At 42.9% G+C, this 17,253-nt stretch overlaps 1 protein-coding gene across 4 annotated transcripts in view; it reads right to left on the bottom strand.

Annotated features, from left to right (window-relative positions):
- The window catches only part of ADGRG2 (adhesion G protein-coupled receptor G2), a 118,341-nt gene that overhangs the window by 41,048 nt on the left and 60,040 nt on the right, over positions 1 to 17,253 (bottom strand). For 3 of the 4 annotated variants that reach the window (XM_067024014.1, XM_067024013.1, XM_067024012.1), the window contains exons 3-6: positions 8,662 to 8,697; positions 2,194 to 2,232; positions 2,063 to 2,089; positions 580 to 618 (exon numbers count right to left, since the gene is read on the bottom strand). In XM_067024014.1, coding sequence (XP_066880115.1) covers positions 580 to 618; positions 2,063 to 2,089; positions 2,194 to 2,232; positions 8,662 to 8,697 — 141 coding nt within the window. The remainder of the gene's footprint in view (positions 1 to 579; positions 619 to 2,062; positions 2,090 to 2,193; positions 2,233 to 8,661; positions 8,698 to 17,253) is intronic. The other variant, XM_067024015.1, reaches the window with a different exon arrangement.

Here is a 17,253-nt window from a genome sequence, read left to right as displayed (position 1 = left end):
AAAAAAAGTAGAAACAAATTTAATGTTCACATATGGTACACGATGGAATATTACCAAGTCATTAGTAGTAAGGGATGCTGGAAAATACTTATAATTTAATATGAAGTCAAAAGGGCAAGATATAAAAATTTATGTAAACTATGACTATTTTGTTATATATATACATAGTGTGTGTGTATATATATATATATATATATGTGATACTGAACGGAAATATACCAAATTATTAACAGTAATAGTCTTACGAAAGTAACATTAAAGATGATTGCTATTTTCTTCTTTGCATTTTTCTATATTCCCCATTTTTTATGAGCTAAGATGTATTACTACTGTAAATCAAAAAAATTGTAAATGTTATTTTAAATGGAGTGCTATAGCCATAAGAGTTTGGAAGTTCAGGAGTGTGGTGACACCAGAATTATAGTTCAACGTCAAAGTAAAACGAGTAATAAATCAACAGTTGGAGTCATAGGAAATGGGCAAGGAGATAACTTTTACTAACCCAGAAGACCACACAAGTGAGAAACTCAAGAAGCCACAGAAGACAAGTTTTTATATTTAGAAATAACTTGACATTACCTGTTTTGTTCAAAGTAGATAATACACTCGAAGTAGCATCTGAAATAAAATAATAAAAATTAGCACAACTATTGCCATGGTTAACGAATACATGCATCTTCCTAAGTTCCTTAAACATTTCACTTTTCCCCAAATCCTGGAGAAGTTAGAGACTTGCAAAAGCCAACTGGTCCACCCCCTCACAACACTGGCCATTCCCCAACCCGCGAAGACCATTCCTGAGCAAGTATTCATTCATTTAAAAATGTGTTTCCTGAACACGTTTTACGTGTCTAAAACATAGCATCACTCCTATAATCATGAGATTTAAATAAACCCATTTATGTTGTTTAATATTTTGTCCCCTTTTTTTCTCTCTTATAATGAAAGTCTCTAAGGGATATGACATTTCTGTAGTTAGTAGTAACTTTAATATTATACATAGCCCTGTAGATGCTTAATGCATTTGTACCTAAAGGTATACTCTTATAAACCAATCTTTAAGAAATTCCAGTTTAAATTTGGAGTTCTTGAACATGATATTCAACGAACTTTTAACGAAATGTCATTTTGATCATTTCACTTAAAATCCAATTTTAAATCTACCCTATTGGTATTTCTTTAAATGAAAATCCTTCTAGAATTTATTAGTCTGGATGAAACTTTAAGGGAGAAAAAAAGGCATGTACTATATTATCACACTTAAAAAAAAAAACCCACATAAATGGGATCCAAAAACTACTGCCAAGGCGATTTTAAAGATGTTTTTTCACTGTAAGAAGTAATTGCACATAAAAATGATAATGTCTTCCCTTCCCACTGGACCAAATGTGAATTTAAACCAGTTTTGATCTGCGTGAGTTGCATCTATGATTGTTTAGCTCCTTAACCACCAACCACATGGTGAGATTTCATCTTAACTAAGGGATTGTGAAAAGTGTTGGGTTTTGACTGCAATAAGATGGAAGGCTGTCTACCCACAGAGAAAGGGAACAGAATGTGCTGCCCTGCCCACCTCCCTCGATTATAGCCCAATTCTTTGCCCTTTTCCCTAGCATGAAGCCAGATTTTTTTTTCATTTCATACTATTTAAAAATTGATAAAATCATCTGTAAAACAAGGCTGTCTCTGAACACTGTGTGCCTCTCAATCTAGGCTGAATCACATTAAAGTCACTGGATGTGCTTTTCCCATTTAAACAATCTGTCCTGTAAAGTGTGTTGGCATCGTGTTGGAGAGCAAGTAGAGCTCTCAAAATGTGATCGATATTTCTTTCCTTTCACAGCACAGTTAGAAAGAATGGTGGATGGCTGTCCTCCTTCCACAATAAGAATTTTATCATTTAACCAGAAAGTTTAGGTTGCTCTCCAGGGTCGATGGTCTGGGGGATTTTTTGTGCTAGTTTGTGTTTGTGATTTGAATAAGGAAACCATCAACACCATTCATTATACTTATATTCCTATTAAGGGTTATCAATTTTCACTTCCTTCAGAAAAATTCTTACCATTTAGGCTTGTAGTTTCAACCTCTTCTGTCCCGAGGAAAAACGACAAGACAAAGGTATAATTAAATCAAAAACTTAACAAATTGGGGTAAATCTAGGTTTAAATTTTTTCAAAATCTTGCCTGGAGTACCATTGGAGTAGGGGACAAAACCAACAGGAGATGATTCAGCTGCAGGAGAAAAAAATATTCCAATTAATACTTTGAAACAATTATTTACTGAATTTTAAAGAGTTAAACTTTTGAGATATAATTATGAACAGTAGAAAACATGCTATCAGACCAATATGTAGTTAAATCTGCAAGTCCCATAATCACTCAGTGAGTATACATTTAATCAGAAAATCATAAAGAACCCAAGAGATGAAATGAGTACAACTGTTTCATTTTACAGGTAAAGAATATGAGACTCATGACCATGAAGCTTGCTCTGACCTATAGAATATGATGGAAATAACTTTAGGAACTACAACAAAATAGAGACATACTACTTTCAAAATTTTTCAGCCAGAGAGTTCTAGAAAATATTTTATACTTTACTAATTGTCACACTACAATTATGAAACATATTGGCACATAGGTTCTACTCTGTTTATAATGACACCTGGTAACTTTTCTCATAATGAATTTAAGATTAAAAAAAATGACACTGCTATCACTCAATACTGTACTACCTAACACAACTTCCTAGTAAGTTATTTTAAAATATGGCTGCTGGGACTTCCCTGGTGGTGCAGTGGTTAAGAATCCGCCTGCCAATGCAGGGGACACAGGTTCGATCCCTGATACGGGAAGATCCCACATGCTGCGGAGCAACTAAGCCCGTGCGCCACAACTACTGAGCCTGCACTCTAGAGCCTGTGCACCACAACTACTGAAGCCCGCGTGCCTAGAGCCGGCGCTCCACAACAAGAGAAGCCACCGCAATGAGAAGCCCGTGCATCTCAATGAAGAGTAGCCGCTGTTCGCCGCAACTAGAGAAAGCCCATGCACAGCAACGAAGACCCAACATAGCTAACAAATTTTTTAATTAAAAAATAATAATAAAATAAAATATGGCTGCTATTAAGACAATCAGGTTGTAAATTTCCTGTGGAATAACTCTATTTGTGCTAAGAGGTCAGTCTACTGCACACACTTTGCATGTTTAAATATTAAAAAGATCCAATGGCTTAACCTCTCCGTATATACAGGACAATTAAACATTTTACATCTAAACTGAGCTTTGCAATAGGAAGTCTGATATTCAGCTGGTAAGGACAACATTTGGGTGTGTCGAGGTGCTTGGCTGGCCTGTCTGTTTTAGATAAATCATGCGTTGGCTGAAACACACACACCCTGTCTGTCCTACATTATTGCTTCCAAATTTTGTCATTTACTACATTTTTTTAAATTACCAAGTATATTTCTTGAGAAGTAAGACAGTTTCTGAGCAATGAGATTCAAAGCCTGGGTATGGAATCCTTTGCTCTTGGGGCAGAACAATATAATTGGCCAAAGATGGTTTTTATTTTTTATTTTTTAAATTTTTTTTAACATCTTTATTGGAGTATAACTGTTTTACAATAGTGTGTTAGTTTCTCCTTTACAACAAAGTGAATCAGTTATACATATACATATGTTCCCATATCTCTCTTCCCTCTTGTGTCACCCTCCCTCCCACCTTCCCTATCCCACCCCTCTAGGTGGTCACAAACCACCGAGCTGATCTCCCTGTGCTATGCGGCTGCTTCCCACTAGCTATCTAATTTACATTTGGTAGGGTATATATGTCCCTGCCACTCTCTCACTTCATCACATCTTACCCTTCTCCCTCCCCATATCCTCAAGTCCATGCTCTAGTAAGTCTGTGTTTTAGAACCGTCCTACCACTAATCTCTTCATGACATTTTTTTTTCTCTGAGACTGTTCTCAGTTCTTTTCATTCTTTTTTCTTCATTCTGCTCTGCAGTAGTTATTTCCACTATTTTATCTTCCAGGTCACTTTTCTGTCCTTCTGTCTCAGTTATTCTGCTATTGATCCCATCTAGAGTATTTTTCATTTCATTTATTGTGTTGCTCATCGTTGCTTGCTTCCTCTTTATTTCTTCTAGGTCCTTGTTAACTGTTTCTTGCAATTTGTCTATTCTATTTCCAAGATTTTGAATCATCTTTACTATCATTATTCTGAATTCTTTTTCAGGTAGACTGCCTATTTCCTCTTCATTTGTTAGGTCTGGTGTGTTTTTATCTTGCTCCTTCATCTGTTGTGTGTTTTTCTGTCTTCTCATTTTGCTTATCTTACTGTGTTTGGGGTCTCCTTTTTTGCAGGCTGCAGGTTCGTAGTTCCCGTTGTTTTTGGTGTCTGTCCCCAGTGGCTAAGGTTGGTTCAGTGGGTTGAGTAGGTTTCCTGGTTGGGGGGACTAGTGCCTCTGTTCTGGTGGATGAGGCTGGATCTTGTCTTTCTGGTGGGCAGGTCCACGTCTGGTGGTCTGTTTGGGGATGTTGGTAGCCTTATTATGATTTTAGGCATACTCTCTGCTAATGGATGGGGCTGTACACCTGTCTTGCTCTTTGTTGGGCATAGAGTGTCCAGCACTGTTCGTTGCTGGTCCTTGAGTGAAGCTGGGTCTTGGTGTTGAGATGGAGATCTCTGGGAGATTTTCGCCGTTTGATATTGTGTGGAGCTGGGAGGTCTCTTGTGGACCAGTGTCCTGAGGTTGGTTCTCCCACCTCAGAGACACAGCCCTGACACCTGGCTGGAGTGCCAAGAGCCTTTAATCCACACGGCTCAAAATAAAAGGGAGAAAAAATAGAAAGGAAAGAAAGAAAGGAAGGAAGGAGGGAGGGGGGGAAGGAAGGAAGAAAGAAAGGAAGGGAAGAAGGAAGAAAGGAAGGCAGGAAGGAAGGAATGAAGGAAGGAAGAAAGCAAGAAAGGAAGGAAGGAGGAGAGGAAGAAAGGAAGGAAGGAAGAGAGGAAGGAAGGAAGAAAGGGAGGAAGGAAGGGAGGAAGAAAGGAAGGAAGGAAGGGAGGAAGGAAGGGAGGACGGAAGAAAGGAGGGAAGAAAGGAAGGAAGAAAGGAAGAAAGAAAGGGAGAAGACAAAATAAAGTAGGATAAAATATAGTTATTAAAATAAAAAATAATTATTAAGAAGAAACATTTCTATTAAAAAACAACAACAACCAAAGAAAAACACGGGTCGGTCTAACCCTAGGACAAATGGTGAAAGCAAAGCTATACAGACAAAATCTCACACAGCAGCACACACATACACACTCACAAAAAGAAAAAAGGGTAAAATAATAGTATATCTTGCTCCCAAAGTCCACCTCCTCAACTTGGGATATTTCGCTGTCTATTCAGGTTTTCCACATATGCAGGGCACTTCAAGTTGATCGTGCAGCTTTAATCCACTGCTTCTGAGGCTGCTGGGAGAGACCTCCCCCTCTCCTCTTTGTTCGCACAGCTCCTGGGGTTCAGCTTTGGACTTGGCCCCGCCTCTGCGTGTAGGTCGTCCGAGGGCGTCTGCCCTTCGCTCAGACAGGACGGGGTTAAAAGAGCAGCTGATTCGGGGGCTCTGGCACAGGCCGGGGGGAGGGAGGGGCACGGATGCGGGGCGAGCGTGCGGTAGCAGAGGCCAGCGTGACGCTGCACCAGCCCGAGGCACGCTGTGCGTTCCCCTGGGGAAGCTGTCCCTGGATCCCGGGACCCCGGCAGTGGCGGGCTGCACGGGCTCCCGGGAGGGGCGGTGTGGAGTGACCTGTGCTTGCACACAGGCCTCTTGGTGGCAACAGCAGCAACCCTAACGTCCCACACCCGTCTCTGCTGTCCGCGCCAACAGCCCTCAGCTCGCGCCCGTTTCTGGAGCTCCCTTACGCGGTGCCCTTAATCCCCTCTCCTCGCGCCCCAGGAAGCGAAGAGGCAAGAAAAAGTCTCCTGTCTCTTCGGCAGCTCCGCACCCGTTTCTGGAGCTCCTTTACGTGGTGCGCTTAATCCCCTCTCCTCTCGCACTAGGAGACAAAGAGGCAAGAAAAAGTCTCTTGTCTCTTCGGTAGCTCCACGCCCGTTTCTGAAGCTCCTTTAAGCGGCGCGCTTAAACCCCTCTCCTCGCGCACCAGGAAGCAAAGAGGGAAGAAAAGGTCTCCTGCCTCTTCTGCAGCTCCAGACTTTTCCCGGACTCCCTCCCGGCTAGCCATGGCGCACTGGCCCCCTTCAGGCTGTGTTCATGCAGCCAACCCCAGTCCTTTCCCTGTGATCCAACCTCCGAAGCCCGAGGCTCAACTCCCAGCCCCGCCCACCCTGGTGGAGGAGCAGACAAGCCTCTCGGGCTGGTGAGTGCTGGTCGGCACCGATCCTCTGCGGGAATCTCTCCGCTTTGCCCTCCGCACCCCTGTGGCTGCGCTCTCCTCTGCGGCTCCGGAGCTTCCCCCTTCCGCCACCCGCAGTCTCCGCCCGCAAAGGGGCTTCTAGTGTGTGGGAACCTTTCCTCCTTCACGGCTCCCTCCCACTGGTGCAGGTCCCGTCCCTATTCTTTGTCTCTGTTTATTCTTTTTTCTTTTGCCCTACCCAGGTACTTGGGGAGTTTCTTGCCTTTTGGGAGGTCTGAGGTCTTCTGCCAGCGTTTGGTGGGTGTTCTATAGGAGAAGTTCCACGTGTAGATGTATTTCTGATGTATCTGTCAGGAGGAAGGTGATCTCCGCGTCTTACTCTTCCACCATGTTCTCGCCTCTCCAAAGGTGGTTTTTAATCAATGACTATTCATTTTTCTGATTGGAGAGGAATGGTGATACCATCCAAAGAAGCCTTCGGGCACAGCCGCCTATCCATCCCTGGATGTGTGCTGGCTTTCCCCTGGGGCCCCGGCACTGTGCCTGGCATCATTGTGTGCGTCCAAACCCTCGATCTCATTCCATGCAAACAGAGTTTTGCAAAGATATCACCATGATTAAGTCTGAGAAGGCTATTGCAGCAGAAGAAAAATACAGCGGTTCATTTTATCCTAAAAATTTAACAACAAGGGGGCAAACTGGCTTAGCAAAAAGAGCTTGGGCTTTGGAGATTTGCAGTCCTGGGTTTGAATCTCTGCCCCATTACTTAATAACTTAATAATAATGATCAGAGACTTCCCTGGTGGCACAGTGGTTAAGAATCCGCCTGCCAATGCAGGGGACACGGGTTTGAGCCCTGGTCTGGGAAGATCCCGCATGCCGTGGAGCAACTAAGCCCGTGCACCACAACTACTGAGCCTGCACTCTAGAGCCCGCAAGCCACATCTACTGAGCCCGCATGCCACAACTACTGGAGCCCAGACACCTAGAGCCTGTGCTCCACAATGAGAGAAGCCACCGCAGTGAGAAGCCCATGCATTGCAATGAAGAGTAGCCCCTGCTCACCACAACTAGAGAAAGTCCGCACTCGCAGCAACGAAGACCCAATGCAGCCAAAAATAAATAAATTTGTAAATAAATAAATTTGTAAAACTAATAATAATAATGATCATTATTACTTACTAAGGGTTTACTCTGTGCCAGGCACATGCGTTATCTCATTTCATCTTCACAACTTCCCTATGAAGTACTGTTATTCTCTTCAAATTACAGATGAAGAAATTGAGGCACAGAAAGGTGAAGGAACTTGCCCAAAGCCACACAGATAGCAATGGAGGTGGGGGGGGGGGGCCAAATTCAAACCCAAGTAGTGTGGCTCCAGAGAATGTGTGAACGTTAGCAAGTTTCATCCTCTCTGACCCTCTGTTTCCTCATCTATAACATGAATATAACGATCCCTATACTGCAAGACTGGAAGCAGAATGAGGTGTTGGAAGACTCCCAGACATGTAGTATGTGCATAAGCAGTAATAGTGATTATTACTAATTTTAGCTAAATGAATTAATAACAGTAGAAGCTCATTTTCACACAACTAAGGACAATGTAAGTTGACTCACTCCTTACCGTAATATATGGTATATATATTACAGAATGAAACACAGAAGTAGGAGTTAGAGAAGCCACGTGCTGCCTCTGTGATGTAGGGCAAGAAGCCGTGTGAACTTAGATAAGTTACTCAGCCTCTCCAGGCTTCACCATGTTATTAACTAAGGGATGGGGTGGGACCACTTTATCCCTGAGGTCCCATTGTAGCCAGCAGTCTGGAATGCAGGTTCTGCTCCTGCTTCCTGCCAAGACGGGTCCTAGTTATAGATTTCTCTTTATTGATTTGCCTTCCCATTCTCATGAGTGCTAAGCCTTTAGAAGCCTTTTGAAAAATATTAATTCAGTGGGGTGCTGAGGACGTATATTTAAGAGAACATCTCAACCCTCAAATATAGGAACATTTAGCATGTTTATGTCCTTGATACTCTTCAGGAGATATGAACTAGAAGACTAAAAATAACACTGAAGAACTGAAGCAGTTACCATGATGAAAACCCACAACTTAGCCCCTAGTTTTGTTTAGCAATTGTTGTCTGTGTCTGCTTTGATTTTTCGGGAGTAGGTTTAGGACAGAATTTAATTAAGCTTCATAGAAGAAAACAGTTTTGCTGTATCTGACATTGCATGGAGAACTTTTAGAATATTTTGCTGAAATTCCCCCAAAGTCATGAAATAACAATCTTACCAGAAGGTGATAACAAACTGGAATTATCAGCATGCTCTGTTGAGGAAAAAGGTGATTTAAAATAAGTTTAGTTTGTAGATTATACAACAGGGACCTACTGTATAATACAGGGAATTATTACAATATCTTGTAATAATCTATAATGGAAAAGAATCTGAAAAAGAATATATATATATATATATCTGAATCACTGTGCTGTACACCTGAAACTAACACATTATTGTAAATCAACTATACTTCAATTAAAAAATGTAAAAGTAAATAAAATTAGTTTAGTTTGTACATGAATTTTAGGAGATTAACATCTTTAACAGCAGTGAATGTAAAATGAGTTGTAAATAGCTACCAAAAGAGGGCAGTATGTTAATTTACTATTATTTTCAATAGCCTAATCAGTTCTTTCAATTCTCCACAAAGGCATATCTCTGGTGAAGCAATTCTTCCAATTTAATTGTTGATGGTACTCTATATATTTTGTTATATAATGGTTTAGTACATTTTAAAATAAAAATGATGACTAAGAACTTCGGTTGTTGTCAAATGTCCATTAGAATGTGTAAAGGTACACATCTGCATAAATTAAACTTCCCGTAGCTGTACTTCTTTTTATACCTATTAGTGCAGACTTTATAACTTTAATTAAGCCAATCAGACACCTCTGGGTATATAAACTACAAGAACTGCTGTGTTATTTATTTTGGGAAGATGCTAGATTCCTTAAAAGAAAAGTAATTCTATTTTTTTGTCTATGAAAAATAATATACTTATTGGAGAAACTTCAGAAATTACAGATAAACAAAAAGAAGAAAATTTAAACCACCTATAATTTCACCACCCAGACATAAATGACATTAACATTTTGACATAGTTTTCTCTTTCTATGTGTTAATGTATATCTACATATGAATATAAATATATGAATGTATACATATGTACTTATATGTACGATAAGAAAGATCATGTCACTTAAAACTATTTGTAACCTGGTTTTTCTCATGACACTATATCCTGAACATTGTTCTATAACATTAAACAATTTTCCCCAATACCATTTTGTGATGACTGCATAGCATTTCATTGATTGGATGTACCATTAATTTATATGACAAATTTCCTGTTGATGGACATTTTAGTGTGCAGGGTTTTTTTGGTTTTTTTTAAACATCTTTATTGGAGTATAACTGTTTTACGATGGTGTGTTAGTTTCTGCTTTATAACAAAGTGAATCAGTTATACATATACATATGTTCCCATATCTCTTCCCTCTTGGGTCTCCCTCCCTCCCACCCTCCCTATCCCACCCCTCTAGGTGGTCACAAACCACCGAGCTGATCTCCCTGTGCCATGCGGCTGCTTCCCACTAGCTATCCACCCTACGTTTGGTAGTGTATATATGTCCATGCCACTCTCTCACTTCGTCACAGCTTACCCTTCCCCCTCCCCATATCCTCAAGTCCATGCTCTCATAGGTCTGTGTTTTCATGATTACAAACAATGTTGCAAGAAATCCTCTTGGTAAATTTTTGCATACATACTTGCTATTTCTTTCAGAAATTCCATGAATTTTGGTTGCCAAGATGCCTTACAGAAAACAAACCAATTTATACCGCTCTTTGCAGTACATCAGAGTGTTACTTTCCCAAACTCCCACCCAATGGGGTATTACCTTATAAATTCTTAAACTGTTTTTAATTACAAAGAAATAGTTATTTCCATAGTGCTATCTTGAGATACAATTAAAAAGAAAGACCAAGTATATTTAGAAACTAAAATTGCACAGTAAAACATACCTGGTAGCTTCCATTTTCCTTAAATGGTAGCAGGGTACTGATTATTTTCTGGTATAATTAAAACACAGTTATGCTTGAAAGCAGGACTGAATGAGTTCTCAAGTGGTTAGCGCAGAGTAGTTAGTGTCTTGATGCCCTCTTTTAATTGGCATTGCCTCTTCTTAGTCTCTGTCCTTCAATATATCCCTCATGCTACCTTAAATATCCCACCAATCAAAGAGTCTGTTGAATTAACAAGAGTTTAATTTTGAGAATGCTCCTTGGAACACTAAGGGGAAATCAGTCATTCACAGCTTAGTATGAATTAATTCCAATTGGCTGAAGTCTTCTGATTATGTAGCAAAGACCTACCATATTGGGCCATGTTGAAAATTTCCAGGAGGAATCAACATTCAATATGGGCTACTTGAAAATGACACATCAGTTTAGGCAGGTGATGTAGAGTGGTGTGGGAGCGTGGCACAGGCAAGGAACAGCATGAAGGCACTGAGGAAGAGTTGAGTACCAGGGAAGCGGGATGGAGAGTGATGTTGAAGGGCAACAGGGGCTAATACTGCTTCCTTTTCAATTTTGCCCAGTGGCTAACCAGAGTCACCAATTGTTCAACCTTCTCCATTGCTAAATCCTTTGACAAGAGCTGTATACCCACAGGGAAAGGGGCTCATCTGAGCTTTACCTCTTTCTTAGATGCTAGAGGAAATGGACAACTCAAAGGTAATAGGAGAGCCAGAGTGAAGAAGGAACTTTCCTGTTGGCCATCTCTGGGTAGACAGGTTTGATAGGCAGGGATTCACAATCAAGAGGTAAAACGTGATCAAAACATAGATCAAGGGCCAGACCAGCCCAACCTACCCCGGGCTCCCAGCAGAGACCTACACTGATGAAGGGAGGGAACCCAGTAAATAAAAGTTAGAGGTTTTTAAATTGTTATTGTCCGCTTTTTCTCTTTTGGCATTTTTTTTTTTCTTCTAGGGGCCCGATTACTCAGTGACTAACATTTTATTCACTTTTTCTGTCTCTCATTATAATGCTCCACATCACTCCTCCTGCTCCCACACAGAGACGTCCCATAGGCCTTACATTTTCCTGAGTATCAGCCTGTTTCTCTTGGGCTCTCTCCTAACTCACTTCCCATTTGTTACAACCAAGGAGGTGGTCGGCATTTCCAGTGAGTCATATATTTGAGTTCCATGCCACTCTTAGAGGAGACAAAACAAAGCAAAGAAAGGAAAAACATTTAAATTTTTAAGAAACATTTAAAGTTAGATTTTCCTTTGGAAACTTACAAAGAGCAAAATTTAAAGCATCATTCATTTATTGAAGTCTCGATTTAAGTCCATAAATAAAATTATTGTGAGCTGTCTATAAAATTTACTCAATATGACTCCCTAGTGATTTTTTTTTTTTTTTTTTTTTGGCGGTACATGGGCCTCTCACTGCTGTGCCCTCTCCCGCTGCAGAGCACAGGCTGCGGATGCACAGGCGCAGCGGCCATGGCTCACGGGCCCAGCCACTCTGCGGCACGTGGGATCCTCCCGGACCGGGGCACGAACTCGTGTCCCCTGCATCGGCAGGCGTATTCTCAACCACTGTGCCACCAGGGAAGCCCCGGGCCGCTTTCCTGAGTTGCCAGTTCCTCTGTTTGGTGTCCATTCGAAGCTTAGGCATGCCAAACTCCTGGTCATCATAATAGCAATATATGGACTTTGTTCTAAAAAATCACTAGGGAGGGCTTCCCTCGTGGCGCAGTGGTTGCGAGTCCGCCTGCCGATGCGGGGGACGCGGGTTCGTGCCCCGGTCCGGGGGGATCCCACATGCCGCGGAGCGGCTGGGCCTGTGAAGCCATGGCCGCTGAGCCTGCGCGTCCGGAGCCTGTGCTCCGCAGCGGGAGAGGCCACAGCAGTGAGAAGCCCGTGTACCGCAAAAAAATAAATAAATAAAAATAAGAAAGTGGCCCCCCTCGACAGGGTCTCTTTCCCTACATCGCCTCCCTGGCACATTCTTTCAAATTTATTGCTACCACCTCCCCAAATCCAATCCCACATGATCAAGTGTGGTCTGAGCACTGCCATGTGAATGCCTTACTGTCATTGCCTCTCCAACACCGTATATCCAAGACCTTGTCCCCCATCGCCCCACAGCATTTCCATATCATTCTTGAATTTGATGGCCCTCTGGTAACACCAGCCAAACAACTGAAACTGGAAAATTCAGTATATTAGTTTCCTGTTGCTGCTGTAACAAATTACCGTGAACTTAGTGGTTTAAGACAATGCAAACTTGTTACGTTAGAGTTCTGTGGGTCATTAGTCCAACATGGGTCTCACCAGACTAAAATCAGGGTGTCAACAGGCTGCACACCTTTCTGCAGGCTCTGGGGGAGAACATGTGTCCTCCTTATTTGGATAATTGGCAGAATTCAGTTCCTTGAAGTTGGAGGACCTAGGCCCTCATTTTCTTGCTGGCTATAAATTGAGGGCCATTCCTCGATTCTAGAAGCCACCCACATTTCTTGGCTCATGCCCCATTCCTCCATCTTCAAAGCTAGCAACAGTGGGATGGGGTAGGGGGAGTCCTTCTCATGCAGCATCCGTCTGACTCACTCTTCTGCCTTCCTCTTCCACTTTTAAGAACTCGAGGGGCTTCCCTGGTGGCGCAGTGGTTGAGAATCCGCCTGCCGATGCAGGGGACACGGGTTCGTGCCCCGGTCCGGGAGGATCCCACATGCCGCGGAGCGGCTGGGCCCGTGAGCCGTGGCCGCTGAGCCTGCGCGTCCGGAGCCTGTGCTCCGCAACGGGAGAGGCCACAGCAGTGAGAAGCCCGCGTACCACAAAAAAAAAAAAAAAAAAAAAAAGAACTCGAGTGATTAGACTGGGCCCACTCAGGCAATCCATGATCACCTCCCCATCTCCCAGTCCTGACTTTAATCACATTTGCAAAATCCCTTTGGTCATGTAAGGCAACATAGTTACAGGTTTGAGGCATTAGAAGGGGACATCTTTGGGGAGCCATTATTCTTCCTACATACTCAAAAATCCAGTTTTTTTTAATTATGGAGAATATGAGTTGCAAGGAACCACACTTTAGGAAGAAAAATCCCACAGGGGTTAAGTGAAGGGCCCAGAAAACTAGAGTCAGTTTCAGCAATACAGCTGAGTCTACAAACCAAAGGCTCACTCTCTGGCCATTGCTCCTGACTCCTCCTGTTCTCCACCTCCCACTCCTACCCCCCAGAGTCTGTCATCCATCCTGTGCATTCTTCTCACCCTAACAGGAAGCTGTTGCAAGGATTAAAGAGAAATGATGTGTGTGATGATAGTAAGAGTGAACACTGATTGATGCTTCCTGTGAGCCAGGCTTAACACACGAAGAGCTTCATACACATTTTATTATTTAATCAGCCAACGACTCTATGAAATATGTGGATTCCTTAGCATCAGTCCATTTTAGTGCTTGAGAAACAGGCTGCGCAAGGTTCTGTGAATTGTTCCAGGCCTCCGTGGGAATTCACTGTAGAGCTGGGATTTGAAGCCAGGCAGTCTGACTTCAGAGCCTACCCTCTGGGCCTCTATTCTATCCTACCTCCAATGACAAACTGTGTAGACCATAAACTAGTACATAAATGGAGGGTATTAATATTCCCTAATCTCTCTCTCACCTCTCCTTTCTTCCCATGCCCATTGCCCCCTTCTAAGCCCAGATCTTGATCGCCTCACACATAAGTGAAATATTAGAACCTGGAATCTTCTCATTGGCAAGGATCTTAACGTTCTTTGCATCTGACTTCTCACCCAACTCAGTAAGCCATCCACCGAAGGCACACCGTTGGCTCCCAATCCCAATCCAGCTCCCCGACGAGTTCTATCTTGCCCACACAATGGAACTCACACTGAAGTTTCTGAACGTTTGAATTACTTACCAACATTTAAAAATTAGGAGATTTCAAATAAAATTCCAAATTCTTACCCTTCCAAAATTGGAAGTTTTAGATGACCCCTTTCTGTCAGCTCTCCAGCCCTCTCCAACCCCTCTAAAGCATGCCCTGGCATGAAACTGATGGAGATGGCTCTTTCCTCTTTGTACCTTAAAGTTTATTCACTGGCTACACCATTCTCTTGGCATTTGGACATATACTGTTAGGCACTGTTATTTAACTTTTCCACTGTATGTCTTGCTTTCCCAACTAAATGCTAAGCTGCTTGATTCTTTATTATCCTCCAGGAATCCAGTGCAGCGCTTTGTATGTGGTAGATATTCAAAATATTTTTGGATTGACTGATGACATCATTAAGGAGTCTCCAGCAGTCATGAATGTACGACAGGTAGTTCAAGAGGAGGAATTTAATGCAAATATTGCAAGGGGTCAGGTCCCTGTGATTCAAAGCACAGCAGGGGAAAGATAGGCAAAAGATCTGAGAGCAATGAGGCAGAGTCCATGAAGGAAAGACTTGAGAATACTTCTCAGATGGCTATGGCTCAGAATCTGCACTTTGGAATCAGAGCTATAACTGCCAATCACAGCAGGTAGCTTGCTTAACAGATCTTCCAAACGTATACTAAAATGGCCATTCAACTGCCGTATCACAAACGTTGCCTACAGCAGTGATCTCAATACTGTACCCTTTATCAACCTTTCCTCTATTCTTAATGCCCTCTCCCTGCTCGCTCACTCCTGATTCCTGGGATCACCTCCCAAATAACCTGCACCCAAGTCATACAAGGTCATGTCTGAGGGTTCTGAGGTTTTCATTTTTCTTCTGCTATTTGATATGTGGGAGATGTAAGACTTAAAATGTCAGACAGTTGGTTCTCTTTACACCTTCTCCCCGAAGTTGGATGGGAAAGATAAAGGCTTAATCTTCTAGAAGTGGATCTAAAAAGAATACAACTAGCCCCCCTCGCGTGAATGTTTTAGAGCCAACTAAAATTTGTAATCTGGTGACAGTCCTTCTCTGGATTGAATTACTGTTCCATAGAGAGATGATTCAATACAAGGTGCCACGCCTAGGCACTTATACAGGAACCCCAAACAAAACAATATTATTATGACAGTGGCTCTCCAGGGCTTGGGACAACAGACACGCTTATAAGAACTCTATTTTTCAGATTTTACTACATAACCAACAAAATGACTGAAAACATTTTTACTTTGGCACAACCAAAATGTGTTTACTTGAGCTGTGACCATCTCACGACACAGTGCTCAATAAATACTCTGACACAACGTTTTTATTAAACAATTGATAATGACATCCCTCAAGAAAACTTCAGCTCCTCTCTGGTGGAATTTCCCAAAGTGCAAACGATTGGCAATTCTAGGTGGGCCTTGGCCAAAATGGGAAGAGGGTGAAACATGGTCTTGGTCCCCCAGCCCCTGGGTCTTGCTCCTCTCCCATCCTCACACGGTACCACTCACCCGCCCTCTTGCCCCTTAACCCCTCCAGAACTGATCTGGCCTCTCTCAGGGGTTAACAGACAGTCCCTCCCTTGAGGATCTAGGAGATGCATTTTGGCGTGTCTGTAAATGCCCTAGAATAGAATGCAAATTTGTGTGTATTCATATGCATTTTTTTCCCTGGGAAGGGTGGAGTCCTAAAAGGGACTCTATTTTATTTTATTTTATTTTATTTTATTTATTTATTTTTTTTTTAAATTTTTTTTTTTTGTGGTACGCGGGCCTCTCACTGTTGTGGCCTCTCCTGTTGCGGAGCACAGGCTCCGGACGCGCAGGCTCAGTGGCCATGGCTCACGGGCCCAGCCGCTCCGCGGCATGTGGGATCTTCCCGGACCGGGGCACGAACCCGTGTCCCCTGCATCGGCAGGCGGATTCTCAACCACTGCACCACCAGGGAAGCCCAGGAACTCTATTTTAAATTAACAAGCATATATATAGCATTACTGTGACCAGGCACTTCATAAATATTAACTCATTTAGTCCTCATAACAATACGAGACAAGTTACCCCATTTTACAGATGGGGAAACCGAGGCACAGGGAGGTCAAATAATGTGTGTAGTAAAGGGACAGAGCTAGGATCTGAGCCTAGGCTTTCCAGCCCCACTATACTGGGCTGCTTCTCATCTTGGGCTGTGGTCTAAAACAGTGAAGAGCCACTGACCTGCTGGCCATCCACTCCATTCCACTGGGAGGGATGTACACTTTAGGAAGGAGGAGACCCTTGAAATAAACTGTTTCTGATAGGTGGGGGATATTGGGGCATCATCCCCCCTTCCCAGCCCCCCTGAAGTTAGACACATAGACAGTAATCTAGGCTGCCCGTCAAGGCCAGTGCAGATAATGGAGTATTGGGGTTGTGCTTTCCATTATAAAATGCTAGCCACAACTTGGGTTCACTCTACTTCTGAAGGCTGGTAGCTTCTGGAGCTTTTTCAGTCTGAAAGGTAAATGCTGCTTAGTGTTTCAGGGGGCAGGGAGGGAGGGAGGCAAACTGGCCTCTATTGAACACTTACTACAGTGGAATTATACCCATGCTTCTTCATGGAGTCTCCCCACATGCCCGTGAAACACGGTCCTCTATCCAAACCTCATCTCCCCCTCCTCTCCCCTCACCCAACCACTCTGGTGTCCCTGCTGTTCCTCCAACACACTGAGCATAGTCCCACCTCAGGGCCTTTGCACTTGCTGCTCCCTCTGCCTTCAGGGAAAAGAAAAAAATACTTTTCCCACAGAGAACCCCTTGGTTTGCCCTGCTGCCTCTTTCAAATGTTGCTCAAGTATCACCTTCTCTGAGAGACTGATCCAGACCACTCTATTTAAAATCACAACACTCTCCCCCTTTGCC

The sequence above is a fragment of the Kogia breviceps genome, chromosome X (assembly GCF_026419965.1).
Source record: "Kogia breviceps isolate mKogBre1 chromosome X, mKogBre1 haplotype 1, whole genome shotgun sequence".
In the NCBI taxonomy this organism is placed as follows: domain Eukaryota; kingdom Metazoa; phylum Chordata; class Mammalia; order Artiodactyla; family Physeteridae; genus Kogia; species Kogia breviceps.
Note: the sequence above shows the minus strand (reverse complement) of the source record. Positions and strands in the feature narration are given on the sequence as shown.